This window comes from Cnephaeus nilssonii (assembly GCF_951640355.1).
Source record: "Cnephaeus nilssonii genome assembly, chromosome: 13".
Taxonomy (NCBI): domain Eukaryota; kingdom Metazoa; phylum Chordata; class Mammalia; order Chiroptera; family Vespertilionidae; genus Cnephaeus; species Cnephaeus nilssonii.
In genome coordinates, this window is record NC_137084.1 from 4801216 (window position 1) to 4824108 (window position 22893).

Consider the following 22893-nt stretch of genomic DNA (forward strand, 5'->3'; position numbering starts at 1 on the left):
GCCTCCCATCCCGGGCGGGCGGGGGGGGGGGGGGGGAGGAGGCGAGGGCAGTTCACATCCGGGGACGGGCCGACGGGGTGACTTCTAAGACCCTCCAGCTCTGAGATGCTTTCAGTACAATGCAAGGCGCCCTCCGAGTGGTCTCGCTGACAGCGGGGACCACGTGGGCACGCCTGGTGCAGGGCAACTCCAGGGACGGTGAGAGGGACAGGAGGCCGGCCGGGTCCTGCCCCAGGGGCCACGGCCAAGGCAGGAGGAACCAGGGTCACGGGTCACACTGAACAGGGTGAGGAGCCTCCAGGACAGATGGCCCTCTGCTCGGGCTGCAGGCAGCAGAGCTCCGGGGGCCCGCCCGGGGCTGCCGAGGAGCGGGAGGCGGGGCAGGCAGGAGGCAGTTGGGTTCTCTGACGTCCTCTGCCCGGAAGGAGCAGACTCGGGCCTCTTGCTCTCTCTGGCCCAGCAAACACCTCGTCTCCGGAGACAGGCCCTCTGTGGCCCGCCCAGCCGCCCATCGAGTGGTCACAGCGGACCGCTCCCGCCTCAGGGCCCGGCGCCCAGTCTGCGCCATGCCACTGAGCGCCTGGGAGCGGCATCGGCTGGCCTCCCTGCCTATCGGCTGAGACCACGAGGCCGAGCCCCATCAGTCTTCTCTCCGTTCCCCAGAAGCGGTCCAGCCCAGGACTGGGGCCTCGATGGTGTTGCCTGACGGAGGCCGGGCAGGCCCTGCGTAGCGGGCAGGATGGGGATCAGAACGGGGGTCCCGAGGTGGGGTCCTTTGGAAGGAAGCAAACCCCCACCTGGCTGTAGCCCACATCCCTAGCCCCGTCCCCATGCGGCTCTCCTTCGGGAAGGCGGGTGAGTCTACACGTGTCTCTTGCATCTGTATGCTGTCTTCACTCCCGTTATTCCATCACAGAGGGTGGGCAGAGTGAGGACTCATCCCCATTCTACAGAGAGGAAAGCAGAGGCTCGGAGAGAGGAAATGACTTACCAGCCGTCAGGGGGACCAGGGCTAGAACCCAGATCCTCTGGCCCCATCACAGCCCAAGGCCGGGGGCTGGGTGTGGACAGGCTGAGTCTGCGTGATCACACAACGGCCTCACGCCGCCCTGTGCACGCATCACTGGGCATTTGCGGACACATGCGTCCGCACAGGCATTTGGTCACAGCTTGTCATGAGCCACGTCAGAGACGGCATCTCTGTGGCCGGGGCCAGGCACAGCCAGGGGGGAGGCAGCGGGGAGGGCTGCCTGCAGCCTGAGGCCGCCTTGTTCTCGAACTTCTGCGTGCTCATGTCGCACCGGCAGGAAACCACGCCCATGGGAAGGACAGACTCGATCCTGAGAGTGAAGGTCCTGAAGGCCCCAGAATGTCTTTCCGGCCAAGGACACCACCTCCCGTCTAATCGGAAGGAACCGGGTTTCCCCGCGGGGGACCTAGAGCCCCGGTGAGGAAGCGCGTCTGCGTCCCGCCAGCAGAAGGCCCAGCATCCCGCTATGTCCCCACCGCGCACAGAGCCGCGTGCACAACCGCACCCAGGACACACGGGCGGGCGAGGGTCTCCTGGTGCGCAGATCTGGGCAGCCCGAGCAGCACAGCCACTCATGGGCCCCAGGCCGGCGCCTCCTCCTGTGGCACCTCAGGTGCTGCCGGGGTGTGGAACGGACCGAGAGCGCTGGCCGAAGGCGCTTCCCGTCCAGCTCCCCCTGCAGCGCTGCCGCCGCCGCCACTCAGGCTGTGATCTGTGATCCTGTTAGAGGCAGAGCCTCAGGGAACCCTGAAGCCACTCGGAGGCCCTGGCTGCCCGCACACCTCCCGCTCCCACTCCCGCTCCCGCTCCCGCCTCGCTCTGCAAAGCCTGGTCCTAGGAGCACGAGACCAGGGGCCAATAGTGTAGGTTTATAAACAAGGTGGTGGCCAGTGTCCTCCCAACGCCCTGGAGACCAGCGTCAGCAGAGACTCCAGGTGGACACAGAAGCTCAAAGCTCTGCGTTGCCTGGTCGAGGATTCTAATCTGCTCAGGCCCGGACACGCGTGACCCGAGCGGCCGGGACCTTCCTGCACGGCGGGCGCCGGGTGCTACCGTCTCTGCGCTGAGAGGCGCGTCTGGGGGGGACAGATGGGACCGTGGCCTGGACAGCCCGGGACGCTCACTTCCAGGGTCTCCCGGCTGAAGCTCCGCGGTTTCACCCACTGCTGTGCCGGGTGTGGGGTACACCTGGCACTTACAGGGGGTCCTGGGAATATCAGTGAGTGAGTGAGACCGCTGTTTTCTTTTTGCCCCAACAGCCCTCACGGTCCTGCCTGCATGGCACCCAGGGCACTGCCAGGGGAGGTGGCACGGCCGGCGCGGGGCAGGGCAGAGACCCGAGCCCTCTGATGGTGAGGCCTGGACGCCCCCACCCAGCTCTGCCAGAGGCAATGAGGGGAGCGCCGTGCTTTAGGCAGATGCCCTGAGTCTGCGTCCGGCCCCCCGCACCCCCACGACCCCCCCTAGCTTGTGACCCTGGGTACATGAATGCCACAGTCTATAAACAGGGACAGCAACACCTATCTGGGGACCTGGTGTCACCGCAGGGCAGCCACGGGACGCAAACGTGGAAGATGGCGAGTCCCATGCATCCGTGTCCCACGTGCGCCTGCGCACCAGACGCAGACACAGCGTTCAACGTGGAGCAAGCGAGGCGCTGGGAGGGGTCTCAGCGCTGGCTCTGCCACTGCCCTGGGCTGGGCACAGCACGGGTGTGCTCCCCAGTGAGTGAGCCATGAATGAGCGACGGGTGAGGCGACCACCACGAATGAGCTGTTGCTATGTGTGCGCCCAGGACAGGCCGCCAAGGCCCAGGTGAGCACCGTGGGAGGGCAGCCGCCATGCCTCACACACTCAACGGTGGTGTGGCCACGGGGTGCCCCCCACAGTGCGTCCTCACGGGGCTCTCACCCTCCCGCCTCCAAACCCTCACTGGGGCCACCACCAGCTTCTCCGGACAGAGGGGGTGTGAGTCAGAGGCAGGGGGGAGGGGAGGCAGGAGCTTCTCCGGACAGAGGGGGTGTGAGTCAGAGGTGGGGGGGTGGTTACCGAGGTTGACCGTGAGCTTCATCTGGCCCCCGTCCAGCTCGAGGCGCAGGGTGTCGGCCGACTCCCTGGAGGTGGTGGCCATCATGAGCCCGTAGGCCCGCTGGGACATGAAGCGCAGAGACACGTCCTCCGCCTCCGTGTGCATGGCGTTCGGCAGCATGATCTTCATGTACATGGAGCCGTCGTAGCTCAGGACCGTGGCCTCTGCCCAGGAGAGAGGAGAGGGGAGAGGGGAGTGGGGAGCGGGGCGGGCAGAGGCCAGTGGAGGGAGAGAGAAGAGAGAATCATTACCAGGAGGACGGGCAGGGCTGGCCGAGGAGGGGCCGCGGGGATGGGAGCAGGGACCCCGGGGTGAAGGCGGCCTCACCTCTCTCACAGACGCGCCCCAGGAAGCCGGTCCCGACGCAGTCGCAGACGAAGCGGTTCCAGCCCTCTCGGCAGACGCCCCCGTTGCGGCAGGGGGCAGACGCGCACTGCTTCAGCGTCTCCCGGGAGCAGAAGGGGGCCACCCCCGCGGCCCCCTGTGCCTCGGCCAGGCCCCGCAGGTCGCGGCTCCGCCCGTCTATGAAGAGGTCCCGCACGCAGCCCACGTAGCCGGCCCGCAGCGCCGCCGTCCACACCTCCGGGGGCAGCGGCATTTCCACGCGCCCCCCCTCCGGGAGACCGCCCAGGTACAGCTCGCTCTCCAGGTCCAGAATCTCACTCTCCCCCGTGGCCAGGAACGGGGTGCTGCGGCTATTCACCGAGATGGAGCCTAGGGGTCACCAAACAGTGAGCCTCAGCGGGGCAGGACGGGACGGAGAGATGCCACAGGCCAGAGAGGGCGACGGCCAGGCCTCTCCACCCACCCCTGCAGCAGTCCTGGGGGGAAGCTCAGCCTCCCTCGCCTGCTCAGACACTGCCTGACAAAGGTCCCCCAACCTCAGCTCACGTGAGCCAGCCCCAGTCTGCAGTGTGAGGTCCAGACTCCTCCCTCCCCACCTGAGCGAGTCTTTGGACGATCCACTGGAGGTAGACACACCCCAAAAAGGCTGGATCATTCATGGGCCATTCCCCGCCCCCCTCCCTTAAACCAGGAACTAGAGGCACAGGTCCCTGAGGAGGCTGAAAGGCCCGAACCTGAGGTTTCCCCACTAACACCGACTGAGCGTTCGTGACCACGTGCCAGGCACTTAGCACTCTGCATGCCACATCACGTAAGCCTCAGTCCCCTGTGAAGGCGGTCCTTCACGACCCCATGTGAAATGGCAGGCTGGGAACCTGCCCGAAGCCCCACGGCAGGGGCGGCGCAGAGCCAAAGTGCCCCAGGGCAGCATCCTCCACCCCAGCCTGGGCCCCTCTGTGGCTGGTGGACAAGACGGGCCGGCAGGTCAGCTCCTGGGGCCTGCGAGGCCGGCTGGCAGCCAGGCGGGGCGGCCGGTGCGGAGCTTCTGAGTCGTCAGAGTTCTTTGGAAGGGAGACAGACCGGTTATCTTGGGGGAGATTTGGGCTCAGGCAGGAGCTTCAAAGCGGCCACTGAGCAAGAGGAAATTAAACCGAGTATAGCCTGGCCCCAAGGTCGCCCTAAAACATGGAAAGGGAATGACCCCAACGTTCATCAACAGGTGTGACATATAGCATGCAATGGAATGTCATTCCGCCGTAAAGAGAAATGATGCCACACGCTACGGCACGGAGGAACCTTGAAACTAGTCTGCTGAGGGACATGAGGCAGACCCCAGGGACAAGTGCTGTATGTTCCCGCTGAAGGAGTCCCTGGGGCAGTCACGTTCACAGGGGCAGAAAGCAGAATGCCAGCGGCCAGGGGCCCGGGGGCGGGAGGTACTGCTTGGTGGGAAAAGGAAAGGTCTGCAGATGGATGGAGGGGGTGGTAACAGGAATGTGGACGCACCCAATGCCACTGAACTGTACACTTAAAATGGCTAAAAGGGTAACTTTTAGGTTACGTATAATTTACCACTTTCCTGAAACCAGGGAAAAGGTCAGAGGGCTTTGTTGGAATGACCGCTCAAGCATGTGTGCTGGGTGCAGGGATGGACGTGGGCCCCTGGGCATGACCAGAGCTGGTCAGGGCAGTGGCCCCGGGGCCAGCCAGACCTCGTGGGTGGGCTCTGAGCTCTGTGTGAGGCCACGGAGACCACTTCCTGGAGGCCAAGGCGAGCAGGAGGCCGGGAGTCCCAGTAGCTTTCCAACCTAAAGGGCTACTGCCCACCTGTGTGGAGACACCGGGAGCCGGGGAGACCCCGGGAGGCCTCGTGAGACAAAACCAGGGGTTGGACTCACTGACCATGAAGCCTGGGGAAGGCAGCCTTGCCCCGAGGGAGAGGCAGACACAGCTAACAGCCCATGAAGAGCGGACACTTCCGGGCGCCATGGCAGCCCCGTCACTCCACGGAGACACGCAGCCCAGCGCGGTGACAGCTGGGGAGCGCGACACCTTAGCTGGCGTGGATGGAGCTTCCATTGGATAATACGTCCGTTCTCATGGACATCAGCTCTCCCTTTCCCAGATAATTCTCTCAGGTTCGACAAGATGAATTAGGCAGAAGACAAGATGAGGGTGGCGAGGGGGACTGAGGGGACGCGTGGAGGAGAGGGCGGCTAAAAGCCAGGAGGTTCAAGACAGCGGCCGCCTGCCCTCGGCACGCTCTGCTCTGCTGCTTCCCTGTGCTGGGTCCTCACTGGGGCCACTGTCAGCTCCCCCCCAACACACACACCCTGCGCCCCCAGAACAGCTCTGTGACAGCAAAGACTAGTTCATGCGCCCTCTGCTCCAGCACCTTGGACAGCGCCCCGCGTGGCTGCTGCTGTGCTCAGTAAACCTTTCTAAAGCGAATTAATAAAAGAAAGCTGAATGGACAGAGGCAGGCATGGCTGGGAATAGTTCTTAGGGGAGTGAGATACCACTCTGTGGGAGGCCCTGTGCTAAGGCCTTTACAGGGTCCTCTCGTTTTCTCCTCTCGATGGGCCTGAAGTTACCCACACAGCAGTGAAAGGGCGGAGGTGTGACCCGCAGGACAGGAGGACAGTGGAGGGAAATGCAGGAGGAGTTCGGGAAACTGTAGGACAGAAGAGGCCTGGGAGGGTGTCAGGCCCGGGACCAGGAGCGGCCAGGGTGGGAGAAGGGGCCAGAGGGCTCCCGACCTTTGCGCCCGTCCCTCTGGAAGTCCACGTGGCACCACTCGCCGTCGTTGACCTTGCGGCTGGACGCCCGCAGCTTGATGCCTCCAGAGCCCATGTCCAGCAGAAGGTAGAGGTAGCCGTCCAACAGCTCCATGGCGAAGTAGTCGGCCCGCTGCGCGGCGCCGAGGCTGCCGGCCCCGGCCCCGGCCCCGGCCCGCCGGCCCTGGCTGAAGAGCAGCAGCCCGTTGGGCTCCGTGGTGCGGAAGTCCAGGGAGATGGAGCCAGTGCGCTTGGCGCTCCAGCGGGGCAGCGCCACGAAGGCCTCGGGACTCTCGAAGGTCACGGGGTCCAGGGCGGCCACATCTTCACAGCGGAATGACAGGTCCCCCTGCAGCTTCATCTTGGGGTCTCCTTCCTTTGCCAGGCGGGACAGCTCCAGCTTGAAGTCATTATTCTTGTAGACCACCTGCAGGGAGGGGCGGGGCAGGATGGAGATGTGGAGCGGCTGGGGCCTGGCCCTCCTGCCCAGCACCGTGGGCCCTGCCACCCAGCCCGGGGGGGGGGGGGGCTGCTCCGCTCCACCCGACCACTGGCGTGGCCTTTGTTCTAGAACTGCACACACAGAGGCTGTGAACCAGCCACGCCCCCGCCCCCCACACTCGTCCTGCCTTCCTGCCCAGCTCTGCAATGAGACCGTTGGTAACAGCGGCCAGTCAGGGCCGCCCCTGGTTGACATTCCCAGCTCTCAGTCTTCTCCTTTGCACTCTCCTCCGCTCCTCACACCCACCGCCACAGTAGGTGCTCGTTTTACAGGGGAGCAAGAGAAGAGTCGGCCAGGTCGGGGCACTTGGCCAAGGTCACAGAGCAGAGAGCGGAAGCGCTGGGACCCGGCCACAGGGGCCGAGTCTTCACATCCAGCAGCCGCCTCGAGGTCCTCCGAGAGGACGGGCTCCCGAGGCCGAGGACGTGAGGGAGAGGCCGCTGGGCGGAGTCAATGGCCTCGGGTTTTGGAAAGAGAAGGACCAACAGGCACAGCGGCCCGGCGGCTGGCAGCGCAGACCACATCACACCGAGGCGGCGAGCGCTCGGGCCGCGCAGCCCTGCCCGGCTACTCACGTCCTTGAGGCAGCCCATGAAGTTGTTGCTGACGGGCGAGCCCGGCAGGTCGGCGGTGTTGGGGCTGCCCCCGATGTAGAAGAAGTCGTCGGAGCCCAGCATCGTGTAGTCCTCCTGCGTGTAGCCCGTGGTGGTCAGGATCCCGTCCACCGAGATGGTCACCTGCCCGGCCCAGGGCGGGAGGGGGAGAGACAAGGAGACAACCGGCATCAACTCCCTGGGGAGAGTCGAGGGCTGGGCAAGGGAGGAGCCAGGGGGCAGTGGGGGAGGGGGGCCGGACCCCCCATTTTTATGTCTGCTTGTCTCGGAGGAGGAACAGTGGGGGGAGAGGGGGGAGGGGGAAGAAGGCAGCACAAGATTGGATGGTCTCCGGGTGGGCTAAAGGCCTGCCCCACGCCCAGCTCAGCAGGCAGAGGCCTGAGGGTATGGGAGCGCTCCCCCAGAACCAGTTCCTGGAAGTGGCTCCGAATGGGAGTGGGAACCCCAGGTCAGGGCTCCAGGGTGGGGGATGCGAAGGGCACCCTCACGCCCTTCCTCCTGAAGGTGCTCTCTGGACCCGCATGTGATTGGCAGAGACCCAGTCTCCCCGCTCCCCCCCCCCCCCCCGCCGCATCTTGGTGGCTCCAACTCCCCTGCAGCTCCCCCCCCCCCCAGGGCGCTGAGGAGCCTTCCAGCCTCAGCCAGTAGGGCGGTGGCAGCGAGCAAGGGCATGAGGAACTAGAACCGAGATATTCCTGAGCCTTGGAGCCTGGGGGGGGGGGGGGGGGGGTGCAGAGCATCCTCAGGGCCGATGCCCACTACACCCCTTTCCTGAGTCTCTTACGCCCAGATCCCTCCACTCGGTCACTCTCTCCCAAGGAGAGGACAGCACTTTACCCACTCATCAAGCTGCCTTTCTCTCTCCGCCTTCCCGACTGAGGCCACCGTCGTACTCTAGGGAGCCAGGCCAGGTTAGGGCGGAAGGGGGACAGGGCTAACCTCAGGGCACCTTGACCGTGGGCCGAAAAGTCAGGTAGAAGAGCAAGGATGGGAGCGCCTGGTGCTCCAAGGAGGTGAGAAGGGGCAGCAGGGGCCCGGGGGAGGCAGAGTGACCCTGGGAGAGTGGCAACGCAGGGAACTCTGACCACCCCCTCCTCAGGCCAATGTTGAACTTGGCCAATCCCCCGCCCCCGCGCCCCCGCTCCAGGAAGGCTGTGGTTTAGGATGGTCAGCTGGGAAATGCGGGCAGTCACCCCACTTCCCACTCCCCTAAAGTGCTTCAGCACCCCCTTTTCCGGCAAAGTCTGGAGACTGGGGCCTTCCAGTCCCACCTGTACCAGTCCACCTGCACAGGCCACCAGCCACCTTCCAGGGACTGGTCTCCGGAGTCCATGGTCGTGGGGCAGGAATAGTGTTGGAACTCCTAAGGGACATGAGCAGAAGGGAGCAGGGGGAACCACCCCACAGGACCCCGAGTCCCCCGCCTGCTGAGCTGGAGCCTTCCAGTGGGGGGAGTGCGGGCTGAGCAAAACCAGGGCACAGGGGCCCCCTCCTGGGAGCCATCAAACCTTGTGCTGGAGGAACTAGGTTCAAGGGCAGATGGTAAGGGTATCTCTGTGGGGGGGTGGTAGGTGTGAAAGCTTTAGAGTCTTGTTTGGAGGGGAGGGCTGGTCATTATTGTTTATTTCTTCTTCCCTCCCTCCCCGCCCCCCGAGGCTGGGCGGTGGGGGTCTGGGTAGAGAAGGGAAGGGTCAGAGTATTAGTCACAAAGACATGCAGACAAGGTTAGACCGGGCAGAGGGGCTGGAGGGACGGGAGGAGGGGACGGGGCTGCGGGGTGGGACAGACAGGGAGGGGCGGCAGGTGCAGGGGTCTCCCTGGGACAAACTCCGTTCCCTCCTGCCCTCCACCTGCACTTGGGAACTGGGCCACTAGTTAGTCCTGAGCCTACATCTGGTCACCCCAGACAGACAGTCAGCTCCTGAAGAATGGGCGCCCGGCCCGGCCGGCGTGGCTCAGTGATTGAGCGTCGACCTATGAACCCAGGAGGTCACGGTTCAACTCCCGGTCAGGGCACATGTCCGGGTTGCTGGCTCCGTGCAGGAGGCAGCCGATCAATGATTCTCTCTCATCACTGATGTTTCTATCTCTCTCCCCATCTCCCTTCCTCTCTGAAACCAACAAAACAATTTTTTTTTATTAAAAAAGAATGGACACCTGGCCTGGCGTGTCCCTGTAACCCCACCAATCCCAGCAAGGTCCAGGGACACATCATAGTCATTGAAGGCGAACATCAAGTCACCTCAGGAGCCAGGGCCACGGCCTGTGTGCCATCTATTCGCCCTCAGTCCTCCGAGACTGCTCTAACCAGGCACCCCTGTTTCTGTGGGGGGAGGCAGGGCCCGCCAGCCCCAAAGCGCCCCAGGAAGAGGCTCGTCTGGCCCGGTCAGTACACTCGGCTTCCAGCCCACCCGGCACTGCACTGTCCCCCTCCCCGGCCCGGGAGGCCAGGCACCAGCTGCAGCATCTCTTCCCTCGGCGCTTGCTTGGGCCCCGTCCCGTGGGCCAGCTCACCTGCCTTTGCCCCCAGAGTTATAAGGACCTGACTGGGGGGGGGGCAGGGGGAGGGTGCCCTCCTCTACTCTCCTGCAGACTGGGTGCAAATCTGACCTTGCCCACAGCTTTATGTCATGCGATGCCCCCTAGTAGAACAGGGTTGCCTTAATCACCCTCCTATCTGTGCCCCAAATTCACAACTATTTTTGTAGCGCAGCCCTGGCCCAGGGGGTGGAGGAGAGGGTAGGAGGGTGAGGAGCATCAGGAGATGCACGGAGGAAGGGGGGTCAGCTGGGGTGGGGAAGGAGAGGAAGTGGGGGCGGGCACTGGTGGAAAGGAAGCCAAGGGCAGGGGAATGGAGGAAGGTTCAGGAAGGCAAGGAGGGAGATGACGGATTAGTAAACCCAACTGTCTCCTCAGACAAATCAAAGTCCAGACACAAAAATGGTGGGTTTGTTAGTAAAAGCAGGAAACAGGGGACTCAGTCCCCTGTCCCCCTCCACCCTGGGGGTTCAGGATGCCCCTGCCCCCCAGCCCCCCCGCACAGCTTCTGGAAGGGGTAGGGCCGGCGGGGAGGAGGGCAGGGGGGGCATGCCACACAGAACAGCCACTGCATCGAGGGCACATGCAGGTTAGAGGGCCAGGGTGGGCCGGGCCCAGCAGGAGACGAGAGCACAGCCACCTTGGTGAGAAGGCATGCCCGCCAGGCCGGGGGAGATGGGGGGAAGCAGAGATGGAGGCAAAAGAGCGGAGGGGTACCGGAAGGAGACGCTTCCTTCCAGCAGAGGAGGGGAGGGGGCCCCCACTAGGACAGATCCCTGTGGGCCGAGAAAGAAAGGGAAGGGGCATGAGACTCAGACCTTCCCCACCAGAGGGTGCCCAGGTGCTCACGCCCACCGCCACACACCACTCATCACAGACCCCAGACACGCCCGTCACACACACACCCCACTGACGGCAGAGGGGAGGCCTCGATGGGCTCATTGCCAACCAGCATCCTTTCCATCAGCGGGACCACGGCCAGGGCCCCAGGACACAGCAGAGACTCGGCACCCAACCCAGACCATCGCTCAGCCAGTCCACTCCACACAGACAGGCGGGCCTGAGGAGGCCAGGAGGAAGCAGCCACAGCTCTGCCCCGAAGAGCCAGGGAGCAGAGTGGGGAGCACAGAAGACGCAGGAGCCCAGCGCCCAGCCGCCCAGCCGCCCAGCCCCGGCTCCACTCCCCAGGAGCGGGGAGGGTGGCTAGAGGTGCTACAAGGGACGGGCTACCCCCTGGGTGGGCTCTCAACCCTCCCCACTGACCTCACCTCTCCTCTGCTCTGCTCGCTCCCTGCACGTGGGCAGGCTGGTAGGATGTAAATCCAGGCCCTGGCCACAAATACCCGCTCCCCCAGGGCCATGCCCCAGGAAGGAGGGCCGGGCAGAGCGGAGCCCCCTTGGCATCACGCAGAGCCTTTCTCAGTTCCCTGCTGTGATCACAGAGCCCCCAACCTCCCTGGAAGGGGGCTCATTTGGAGAGAATAAGACTGAGTGAGGGCAAGTGTTGTGAAGGGTGGGTGGGCTGAATGGCTTTGGGGAGTCATGAAGCCCCTCGACGTTGTGGGCAACACTGAGTCACCGGGCACTTGTCTTTCTGGGAGAAGCCACTTCTGTGTCACCAGGTCCTCAGGGCTCCGGGAGCCAAGGGTGGCTCACTCGGAACTGACGGGGCGGGGCCAGAGCGAGGCCGGGAGGACCTCGGAGGGAGGCGTGCAGCCCCGCTGCGTGCTGACGCTTAGCCCTCTGTTTGGGGTTGGGGAGAAACTAGAGAGAAACTGGTTGGAAAGACACCCCGGGAAGATGGCCCGGCCAGCAGTGACAGCCCCACAGTCCATCCTGGCATCGGGATTTGAAGAAGTTGAGGAACAGAAACTTCAGGTCAGAAATCCTGAGGCCTTTAGCCTCCCCCATTTTCTAAAACAATCCCGTTCTCCCTCGCTGACTCTCAGCTGTAAAAGGGGTTTAACAACTCCCATCACTCGCCCTCCTCCCAGGCTGACGCTGAGGCTCACACGAGACAACTGAAATGAGAGCACTGGAATCTCCCATCACTGGCTGGGTGAGCCCACGCTTCCTCTGGGCCTCAGTTTCCCCATCTGCTAACTGGGAGTAATCTCTGCCTGCAATCTAGACATTCATGGAGTTGAAGTTATATTCAAAAAAGTGAGAGCTATTTAGAGGAACCAAAGCCCCTGGTGTATGTACAAAGAACTATTATTATTTTTACCAGAAAACTTCCATCGGCCCGACCACATCTAACCCAAACCTCTCAACTGGTTCGCCCTCTCCCCCGGGGAGAAATGTTCAAATAACAGGAAAAGAGTTAATAAAAATAAACACAAAACCAGCGGAGCGGGGCTGAGGGACGCCCGGGAATCGGAACAGGTGGAACCCTGTCTCTCGGTGCCCCGTTCCCTGGCTCCAGTCTTCCCTGAAAGAGCCGCTCCCTGGGACAGATTTATCGGGGTTTACAAGGCCACCCGCGGCAACAGCTCCGATCCCCGATCCCCGACAGCGATGCTGGCACTGGGGAGCACAGCCCTCAGCGATGAAGACTTTAGCCGGGGGGAAGCCACACGGGGTTCTTTGCTTCGTAACCAGCTTGCTCACCCCGTCAGACCCAATTCCTGAGGCATTCTGGGGTTTTACGCAGTTACTTTAGGACTAATTCCTAAAGGGATGGGAACAGGGTCTCGGGTGGGGGAGCGATCGTACTCTCCAGCGTTGCTGTGGGGAGGCAACTGCATCTTTACAAAACATCCCTGCCCTGGCCACACTGAGATGTCAGTTAGCATCTTATAAAGCTTAGTAAAGGTATAGGTCCCTTTACGGGGTACACGTGCTTTCGCGTGCATGACCCCTCCTGACCTTCCACTGACCCCAGGAAACAGGCCACGCAGGTGTGTCGTCAGCCCGGTGGGTACCTGAGCTTCGGCCCAGGTCACATGGTCCATTTTTAACTGAACTGAGACTGGAGGGAAAGTCTGCAGGGCCCTCACTCTCAGAGGGCATTCCCCAGGTGCCTGGGGTGTGCTCATGGGCTGGTCCCGCCTCCCTCTGTCCCCGGAAGCGCTGTAAAGAGAGTTCCTGACAGGTACTCGGTGGCTGACTGGCCTGGAGTGTGGGCAGCAGCTAAACCCTGGAGCAGCAGCTGGGGAACAGAGACTGGGAGGGGTGGTGCTGGGACCACGAGTGGCTCCATTTGAACGTGGGACGACTGGGCGTGACCAGGTAAGACCTCTGCTTGGGGAGAGCTAGGATGGCTACAGCCAGGGGCACCGGCTCAGGGACGAGCAGAGGGCGGGGCTGCCGTGAGTCTGTGGTGCAGGGAAACACAGACCTTCGAGAGCATCCGGACAGGCACATGCAGCCTCAGAGGTAGGGCCTCCTGGGGAGGCGGAGAGCCTAGTTCTCCTGCTTCCCTCCCCGCCAGCCCGGCAGCCACACAAACCTGGGAGGCCGGGAAGGCCAGGCAGCTGCCCCACGCAGTGTGGGCCCCGTGGGAGCAGACACGTCCACCTGAGGGTGGCCAGGCTGGAGCTCAATCCTTCTGCATTATTAACAGGCGATGACTAACCGCCTGCACGGCAGAGCCCAGACCGCCAGGCAAGAGGGAATCCCAGGGGATGGCGCCGCAGGCCCTGCAGGCACACGCGCCAGGCGGCCTGCTCCGGCCCCCACACACCTCCACGCTGAGCGCGCTCCAGGCTCAACACACACGCAGTCAGATGGCCCCGGCTCACACCGGCATTTACACATGGAGAGTCACCAGCAGAATCTCACAAACACAGCGCACAGTCTCCCACTAACACCCCTCCATGACACACCAACATTTACACACACGCGCACCCACACACCAACACACACCAGCTGCATTTATCCACACACCACACCCACACTCACGGGGACTGAGTCCAACCCAAACAGAGGAGCTTGGTGACAACCACCCCAACTTCACCCCTGCTGGGCCTCCTCCTCTCGCCCCTCAACAGGGAAGGAAGCAGCCCCGGGCAGAGGCCATGCGGGACAGGCAGGGGACAGAGAGCGGGGAGAGATGGAGGGGAAGGAAGACAGTGTGAAACACAGTGTTAGTCAGAGCAGCAGAGCTGTGGGGGACTGGACGCTGTCCCTGGTGGGGGAAAGACCATTCGTGCCATGCAGAATGTGGGGGAAGGCGGGACCAGGAACCCTCAAGGTTGAGAAGCGAGGGTAGGGATGTCACCTCTTCCCTGGCAGCCAGCGTGAGGCAGCCCCCAAACTGGTATGCACTGGTGATTTGAAGGAGCAATCTGGACTGGTCCCAGGATGCTGTGCACCTCCCAGGCCACTTCTGCCCCCCTCGGGGAGCCTGCCCAGCTGGCTGCCAGTGGAGGTCTCACCCCAGCCCCCTCCTCCAACTCAAGGGACCTGTCCAGGAGTGACAGTGAGCAGAGCGGAGCATGTCATGGGATGGTGTTTTCCATGGATTTTCAGGAGACCAAGAAAGAAACTAAATCAAAGAGGGGGAAAAAAACGAGGGAGAGGGGGGAAATGAACAAAACAAAGCAATAGAAATAAGCAGCCTGGCATCGGGGCTGGTCTAACCAGAGCCGATGAGCACGGGCCTGCCCCAGGCCCCTCTGGCCGGGAATCTGAATTCAGGAGTCAGGGGGTTAGGGCAGGGACAGGCCAAATTCCTCGATTTCCATTTGTCTTTTGGATTTGAGTTTGGACCAAAAAAGAAACAAAAGGGAAAGAGGAAAACTAAAGGAGAAGCAAAAATCGAAAAGATTGTCCAGGACGCAGAAAAAGGAAGAGCAAAACAACCAAAATCAAACAGGGGAAGGAAACAAAAGAGGGAGAATCGAACAGTTAAAAAAACCCACGGCAAACCAAACGGTAAGACAATTAGAGTGATATCTACCAGATAATGCAGTTTGTTTACCATAGCGTGTCCAATCCCTGCGTGCTTCACCGGAGATATGGGGGAGGGGCGGGGGTCAAAGAAACAAAACAACGGAGACGACAACAGAAGAACAGAACGAAAGAAAAGGAAAATAAAATGACCAACTGTGAAACTCGAGGAAGGAGGAGAAATATATGCCCATAGATCGTTGGTGGTTTGTTCAGACCCGCCCACCGTAGGATGGGAAGGAGAGATCAAACACACACAAAAATTAAACCCCTCTCCTCCCAGTCCGCCCCCCACCCCTCTTCTGGATTCCCTCTCCCCCATCCCCTCCCGGAGGAAGAGCCTGCTGTGGAGAAGGGGAACAGTTAAAGACCTTGGTTAGTAGAGAAGAAAACAACAAAAGAACTGGACCGAGAAAGCAAAGACTTAAAGATGGCCGACATTCCGCAGATGAGACAAAGGTTAGTTCAGTCTTTCACGCATACCTTGCCCCACCTGTCCCTGCCCATCCCTTGGTCCCCTGGGTTGTAAGCGTGTTAGTAACACACACAGAGTCGGCAGGGAGTTTCCAACAGAGGGTGAAAGAGGGCAGGCGGGGGGTTAAAAAGCAGACCCACTTGTGCAGCATTAGTACACCCTTCCGGCTGAAATGTTAGGACGTTGAGGGAAAGGGAGGGAGGGGAGCAAGGGGTGTGAGAAAGGGATGGACTATTATTGACTTAGGTCGTGGACGGGTGGGTCGGTTGGCTAGCTGGTCAACCAGATGGCTTTCCAGAGAACTGGCTAAAGGACAAGTTGGTGCTGGCCAACTGGCTGACCAATGACCATGTTGCGTTAATGGGTTAACTGTTTGGAGGTGGGCCAGCTGGCGGTCAGGCTGGGAGAAGAGCAGCCAGCACCCCTAGAGAATCACAGGAGTGGCGAGGATGAGAGGTGACTTCATCTGGGGACACAGGGAAGGGTTCCCAAGGGGCGTAGGAGGGGATATGGTTGTCTGCTTTTCCTGGGGATGGAGGACAGGCAGATAGATCCAGGGAACCATGGACAGGTTAGCCCTAGTTCCTTGAGAAAGGAAGAGAGAATGAGCTGTCACCAGAAGGAGGAACAGGAAACCTTCTGGCTGGCAGAGGGCTCACTCTCAAATCATATCTAATCATCCCAACTCCCTCCCTCCCTTCCCCCCTTCCCCTCTCCCACCCATAGCTGATCCTCCTTCCAGCCTAACTTGACTTTGCAGAGCCCACATTCCCCAAAAAGTCCCCCAGGTTCTTCAATCACCCCACCCCCAATTCTCTTATGCTCCTCTGGGCAGTGGCCCCTCCCAGAATTAAGTACCCACCACCACCGCCCCTGCAAGTTGGTTGCCCCAGCAGCCCAACTTCCTTCCATGCCCACCCACAGACCCCTGAGCCCCCACTGCCCACAGCCAGAACCGGAAATTCACCCCCTCCACACCGCGTACCTCTAAAATCCCTTACTCCTCCCTCCGCTAGACACCAGCTTCTTCTACCCCCACGTTCATTCTCTCTTCTCCTGGCAGCAACCACCACCTTGGAAATCACCCTGGTCTGTGGCGGGGAGATGGCAAGGGGGCTGAGGCAGCTTCACGTTACAGCATCAGGTGGGGGGACACCACTACTTGATGTCCCTTAAATACCAAATGCACGCCCGAGAGGGTGGTTGTGAGAAGGACAAGTATCCCAGGGACAGATCCATTAGAGAGTTATGATAACCAGTGGGCACAGGGCTAATTCAGTAACACAATTAATAAGGGCCTCGCGTAATTAAAAATAACAGAATTCAATATCTAGCAGCGAGAAGTGCTGAATAACCAATATTAATTATCAGTGAGCAGAAGTGTTTACGGAGCAGGAGGACGAGAATCTAACTGCGGGGCAGTGGCTGGAGCGCGGGGAGAGCGGGCGATGCGAGGGCCGGGGCTATCAGATGGCAGGACTGTCGTGAAGCGAAGAGACCAACTAGTCAGAGTGAGGAGCCAGCTTCAGGGCAGCTAAACAATTGCACCCAAAAAAGGGAAGAGTTGCCTGGGGTCCCGGCACTAGTCCAACAGGCAGAGAAGAGGCATTGGAGGGAGATGTAACTGCTACTCTTTTTGAATTGGAACTGGCTGTGGAAACTAAAATTAAAAATTTCCAACTTTCATGGACAACTTGCCTTTTAGCAAACAGAAGAGCAAATTCAGAAACAAGATTAAGAGGGAAGAGATGTGCCCGACCGGTGTGGCTCATTGGTGGAGCGTTGACCTATGAACCAGGAGGTCACAGTTCGATTCCAGTCAAGGGCACATGCCCAGCGTGTGGGCTCCATCCCCAGTGTGGAGTGTGCAGGAGGCAGGTGATCAATGATTCTCTCTCATCATTGATGTTTCTCTCTCTCTCCTTCTCCCTTCCTCCCTAAAATCAATAAAAATATATTAAAAAAAAAAAAAAAAGAAGAGATGTGAGTTCTAAGCCTGGGCCTTCCACTAAGGTGTCCAGGGATCCAAGCTTCCTCTGAAAGGTTGGAGCAGGTGACAGGGGGCCCCTCTAGACCTAGGGATTGGGGATCCAGAACCCAGGCCATGGAGATCGTGCCAGAGGGGGCAATTATGGCCAAATACTGGAGTGGAGCTCCCACTGGAACCCACTCCTGGATGCCTGTGACATGGCAACCCGTGCCTTCCCAAATGGCGGCTCCCAGAGAGCCGAACCTCAAACTAACGGTGGGGAGGGAAGGGTTTTCCCACTCACAGAACCAGTGCAGGAGCCTGGGATGGGCAGGAGCCCGGGATGGCAGCTCGATGAGAGAAGAGGACGCCAAGTCACAGAGGGGAGAAGCCGGTCATTACATCACATGCTAACTCATGGCCAAGGGCCTTTGCACAAAACTACACCCCGTCTACACCTTGCACTCTGAGTGTAGCCCCAGCCCTTCCAGAAGCCCAGAAGGGGATTACACACAAAAGTCACAAAAGTCGGCATGAAGGCAACCTCCATGGAGCTCGAGCAAGAAAAGCTCAGGACAAAGCAAAGAGGCGCCTGCTCCACGCGGGGCTGACCGGGGCCGATCTCCGAGAGGCAGGCAGGCACTCGATGGTTTCAAGACCTGAGAACCACCCAGAGTGGCAGAACCGCAAGACGGACTACAGCCGCCCTCCCACTCTGTGCCAATGACAGCACCAGGCAGAGAACTGGAGGGGCTGTGGAGTCGGGCGACTTCCGTGCCACCACGTCCTACCTGGATCGCTTTGGGCAAGGTGCCCTCCCTGGTTACATGCGAGCACCTCCCACTCACAGGGCTGTTAGAAAACTCGGTGAGATTCGAAAGAGAAACCAGACCCTTGACCTCGAGGGCTGGCGGAGGCGTGGTATGTGCACTTGGAGGAGGACGGTAGGAAGGGGGGGCAGCGTCGCGGGAAGTCAGAGCGGGGGTGGGGGCCTTCCTCCTGGCTCTGGGAAGCGAGGGGGAGTCTTTCCCAGGGGGCGAAGGGTAGTTCGAGGCTCGTGTGAAACAGATCTGCTGGGTCCTCTTGTCCAAAACTCACCAACCGCCTTCAAGAAAGAGCCCAAGTGAACCAGAAAAAAAAAAAACAACCTAGAAAAACAACTGAAGAGACTCAATAGTTGCTGGCATTTAGCCCTCAAAGAGCTTACCACCTGGAAACAGAGAAAAGAAATGATCACAAACGCTGCCCACATAGACAGCATGGGATGATGGCGCTAGGACATGGCAAAGAACAAAGACTGGTGGGGTGGGGGGACCAAGGACGTGGCACGCAGCCAGGCCCGAAGGGGTGAAGGCCCCACAGCTACAATGGTGGCAGAGAGCCCGTCAGTGGTCAGTGCCCGAGGGCCAGGCCTGTGCTCTGGGCGTCACCTCGGGCAGCAGAGGCTCACTTTGCCGATGAGGAGCTGCCCGCAGAGGTAAACTTGCCTCCAGGGTCTGGAACCAGGGGCGGAGCTGAGGTTGGAACCCAGGCTGCCGGGCTCAAGCCCCGCCCTGGGATTTCACGGGGCAGAAAGGGGGGTGAAGGGGGCTGTCAGTGGGAGCACTGCGGAAACACAGGGGGAGCTGGGGAGCCTCGCAGACCCCGAGCGGCACCGTTAGATCCTATGACAGCGTGTGAGCTGCCAGAGAAGATGGCCCGGGGCCGGAAGGCGGGGAGGGAGCCCCAAATGCCTGGAGGACCCTGTTTTGGGGGGACTGCCTCCTTGGGGCCGGGAAGCTCCCGGAAGTCTCTGCACTGAGAAGCAGCCTGTGGGAGCTGGGCAGGGAGGCACCACGTGATGGTTGAGAGCCAGCTTGTCGTCCAAATTTGGTGCTGGCTAATGATGAGGTGGGTTTGCACCGGTGGGCGTGGTGGGGGAGGATACGGGTACAGGAGGAGAGCGGAAGCAGGATTAAACTAGACCCTGGGGACTTCTCAAAGGTAATCATTCCTGCAGAGATCCCCGGAGACACCTCCGGTCACAGTGGCCTCAGGCGGGTTCGGAGGGAGAGGAAGGCAAGAGCAGGCGCAGTCTCAGCCAGGCCTCCCCCTCCTGGCACCTCCTGACGGTCTCAGGGAGGGTTATCCAGTTTGAGGGGGAAGCGGGAAGATCTGCCTCCTTCCCGTCTTGGGAGCTGGCCTCTCGGTGTTCGTTCTGGGGCCGGCCCTCCCCACGCTGGCCTTCTAACCACTCGGGGAAGCCGGTGCTCCCAGGCCCTGCCATGGACCCTGGACGGGAGGCAGAGGTCCCCTCCTGCCCACAAAACCTGGGAGACAGGACACTGGTTTACCACCACCCGCCCCCAACCCTACATCACCCCTCAGATCCTAAAGGATTTCCAATCCGAGGACACGGCCTGGACACTGCATAACCCTTTTGGGCGCGTTTCTCCCCCCGGGCCCTGCTGACACTGGGCCCCATCCTTCCTGCTGCGGCTGCCCTGGGCACTGGGGGACCGGCAGCATCCGGCCTCTGCCCCCTCGAGGCCAGTAGCACCCTCTCTGAGCTGTGACAACCCCAATGTCTCAGACATTGCCAACTGTCTCCTGGGGCGCAGGGGGCACATCACCCTCCACCAGAGCCACTACTCTGGGGACAACAGGACCCAGTAACTTCTCAGAAGCCCCGCGATTCGCATTAGAAGGGCCTGGTGAGGATGACTCACCTCCGGCGAGGCCTTGGCTGAAGGGAGTGAATGGAGAGCACAGCCCCGAGGCTGACCCTCCCCGATGGCCACCAAAAAAGGGGTGTACCTCCCTTTAGGGACCCCCAGAAGCCCTTTGTAAAAAGGGCTCTGGGTCCCGGTCTTTAAGCAGAGGCCCATGTTCCGGGCAGCGTGGCCAGCCTCCGCCCTGTCCCGTCTGGTCGAACAGGCCGGGGAGTCGTTCCCACCAGCTACCAGCTTGGACCCACGACTCTGAGCCCAGGCTCAGCCCCTCCGTGCCCTCCCTCCCTCGGCCACGGCTCTCCCTCCTCTCCGAAACTCTAGTTCCGAGAACGTGTGAGGTTTCTGCCACGCAGCGGGTACGTGCAGGGTCTTGCCGGTTCACTTTCAGCGGACTCCCCTCCCCCCCCCCCATCTCCTCTAGAGCTGCAGCTGGGAGGCAGGGGCCATGCCTTTTCCCGCCGCACCCAATACGGACGCACACGACATTGGTTTTGGCCAAACGATGCGCAGAGAGGGACTCTGAGCTCGCAGGGTCTTCCTGCCAGAGACCGTCCCAGGGACAGCACTGGTCCTGGGGAAAGAGCGAGCGAAAGCACCTAAGGCAGCTCCCCTCACACGCATGCGCAGTAAGTGTGTGTGGCACGTAAAAGCATGACAAGTGTTCCTGACTCACTCAGGTCTGCGCAGACAGTGGTGGCACACAGGACACGCCTCTGCCCGGTCAGGGACTGATGTGGCATGAAGAGGGGCACTGCACCGAGGAGTGCCCGCCTGGCATGCCAGTCCACAGAGCACAGGGCACAAGAATAGGGCCCGACTGCAAGAGGCAGCGGAGGCTGGGAAGGAACAGCAGGAGGACCCCGGGTGGACGCTGTGAGGGCATCACTCCGCTGAAGAGGGCCAGGTGAGAAGAGTGAGAGGTCAGCCGGAAGCCGACCCCGTGGACGAGCCTTTCGAGGGAGGAAGGGGAGGAGGAGGAGGGGAGGACGATGCTGAAGAGGAGAAACCACGAAGGCTGGCCACACGACCAGAGCCAGGAAGTCCGGAGGCGCCAACGAGTAAGAGAAGGACTAACCCAGCAGAGAGCGCCGCGCAGGGAGAGGTGCTGTGCGGGCTGCACTCGGTGCTGGGGGTGGGGCTGGACACCTTCACCACCATCAGCTGCGAGAGAAAGCGGGGACCCGAGAGAGGCCTGGCCTCCGAGCGAGCGAGCGGGGAAAGGAGACAGGAGGCGGAGGCAGGTGCACAGCGGCCTCTCCTGCTGGCACAGGGTGTGGCGTGGACCCCGGATGAGGCGGGAACGTCTGGGGCTGGAAACAAGCCGAGCAGAAGCCTGGCCAGAGAGGGCCCACCTGTCCCAGCCACCCTGCGCCCCGCCAGAGGCAAAGCTGCCGCCGCTAAGAGGACGGAGCTGATGCCCACGAAGGTGGAAGGTCTGAGCCTCTCCAGGGGGAGCCTGGGAGCCGGAGCTGAGTGGACATGCAGAGAAGAGCCTGTCCTGCCTGCAGGGGGCGACCCGAGAGTCTCCTCTGAGCCCTGCCCGGTGGCTGTGAGCGCCGGAGGCAGCCATGGACTGCGCCATAGGAGATGGCCTAGGAGACGGCATGGCCATGGCCGTGGGAGAGCTGGGCCCCTTTGTGGGGACTGGAAGGGGAAAGAGAAGGGAGCTCGCTGCCCGGAGGAGAGGCGGGACCAAGCCCCTGCCCTGCTCCCTCAGGCACCTGCTGCACCCCCGCCGTGCTCCGCCGTCTTCCTAGAGTGCCCGCCCCTCGGGAGCAGGCCACACTGCGGCCCACACACACCTCTGCTTCCGCCCAGTGCCGGGACACCGCGCTGCTCCACCAGGCCAGGGTCTCCCCACCTCGTGGCACCCCAGGGCCCACCACCCAGGCTCTCTCTCACTCCTCCCGGCCCCCGCATCGCCTTTCTGCCAGGTCCCGATTCCTAGCCCCAGCCCTTCCTGTCCCTCAGACTCCTGCCCCGGCATCTCTTCAGCACCTCCCTAGCCCCACGGCCCGGTCCTGGAAGCTACTGCCCGCTACTGCCACCCCCCTGGCACTCCCAGTGCCGAGCCTTGCCCTTCAGCCCCACGCCTCGACGCCCTGCCCTGATGCCTGGCACCCACACTCCCATGCTGCCCCCACACAGCGGGCCCTGGCCTTCCTTCTGCTCCCCCTACCTGGCGCAGGTTTCGGGTGACCCGGACGTCGTGCCAGGCGTTGTCGTTGAACTTGCCGTTGACGGGTTCCACGAGGGCCTCGAAGGCGCCCGAGCCCAGGTTGATGACCAGCCAGACGGCCCCGGACTTGAGGGACAGGTTGACGTAGTCGGCCGACTTGCCCGTGTGCAGCATCAGCCCGTTGCGCTGCAGGGTGCGGAAGGCCAGCGTGATCTCGTCCGTGCTGCTCTGGATCGGGTTGTGGGACAGGTCGTAGCAGAAGAACTCGTTGCCTTTGAAGGTCGCCACAAACTCCTCCTTGCCTGGACGCCGGCGTGGGGAGAGGAGAGAGGCTGAGTGGGACAGGGTGTGCCAGGCCGCCCTGCTAACCTCCAGCAGCCCGGGCCCCCTGGCCTGACTGCCAGCTCTCAGCCCTCTCCCCTCCGGGCCTGGCCACCCTCCTCTCCCGCCCTGCACCTCTGCTGTCAGTCAGCTCCCCGTGCCCCTTTCCTCGGCAGGAGGCTGCTAAGTGGTTCTCACACTGACAGCTGACAATTAAGCTGCCACAGGGCCAGGCAAAGCAGACTCCTCACTGTCTCCTCCCCCAGCCTTCCATCAGCCCCTCCCCCTCGCGGAGGGATGTGGAGACACAGGAGGCTCCACCTGACCTCTCCCCTCCCCACCCCCCCCACCCCCCAGAGTGCCTGCCCTATGCTGGGAGCCCGTCTCCTGTGAGCAGCCCCCTCCCACTCCTGCCTCTCCTGCTGAAGGTGACCATTCTCAGCCCAGGGG

At 61.8% G+C, this 22893-nt stretch overlaps 1 protein-coding gene across 12 annotated transcripts in view; it reads right to left on the minus strand.

The window, feature by feature from the left end:
• Positions 1-22893, minus strand: part of NRXN2 (neurexin 2) — a gene marked incomplete at its 5' end in the record, with an annotated part of 95681 nt that overhangs the window by 49772 nt on the left and 23016 nt on the right. For 3 of the 12 annotated variants that reach the window (XM_079789286.1, XM_079789289.1, XM_079789288.1), the window contains 6 exons: positions 3080-3283; positions 3447-3833; positions 6224-6668; positions 7319-7480; positions 14820-14843; positions 22123-22424. In XM_079789286.1, the coding sequence (XP_079645412.1) occupies positions 3080-3283; positions 3447-3833; positions 6224-6668; positions 7319-7480; positions 14820-14843; positions 22123-22424 (1524 nt within the window). Of the gene's footprint in view, positions 1-3079; positions 3284-3446; positions 3834-6223; positions 6669-7318; positions 7481-14798; positions 14844-22122; positions 22425-22893 lie in introns of those variants that run through there. The other 9 variants (XM_079789280.1, XM_079789287.1, XM_079789293.1 and 6 more) reach the window with 5 other exon arrangements.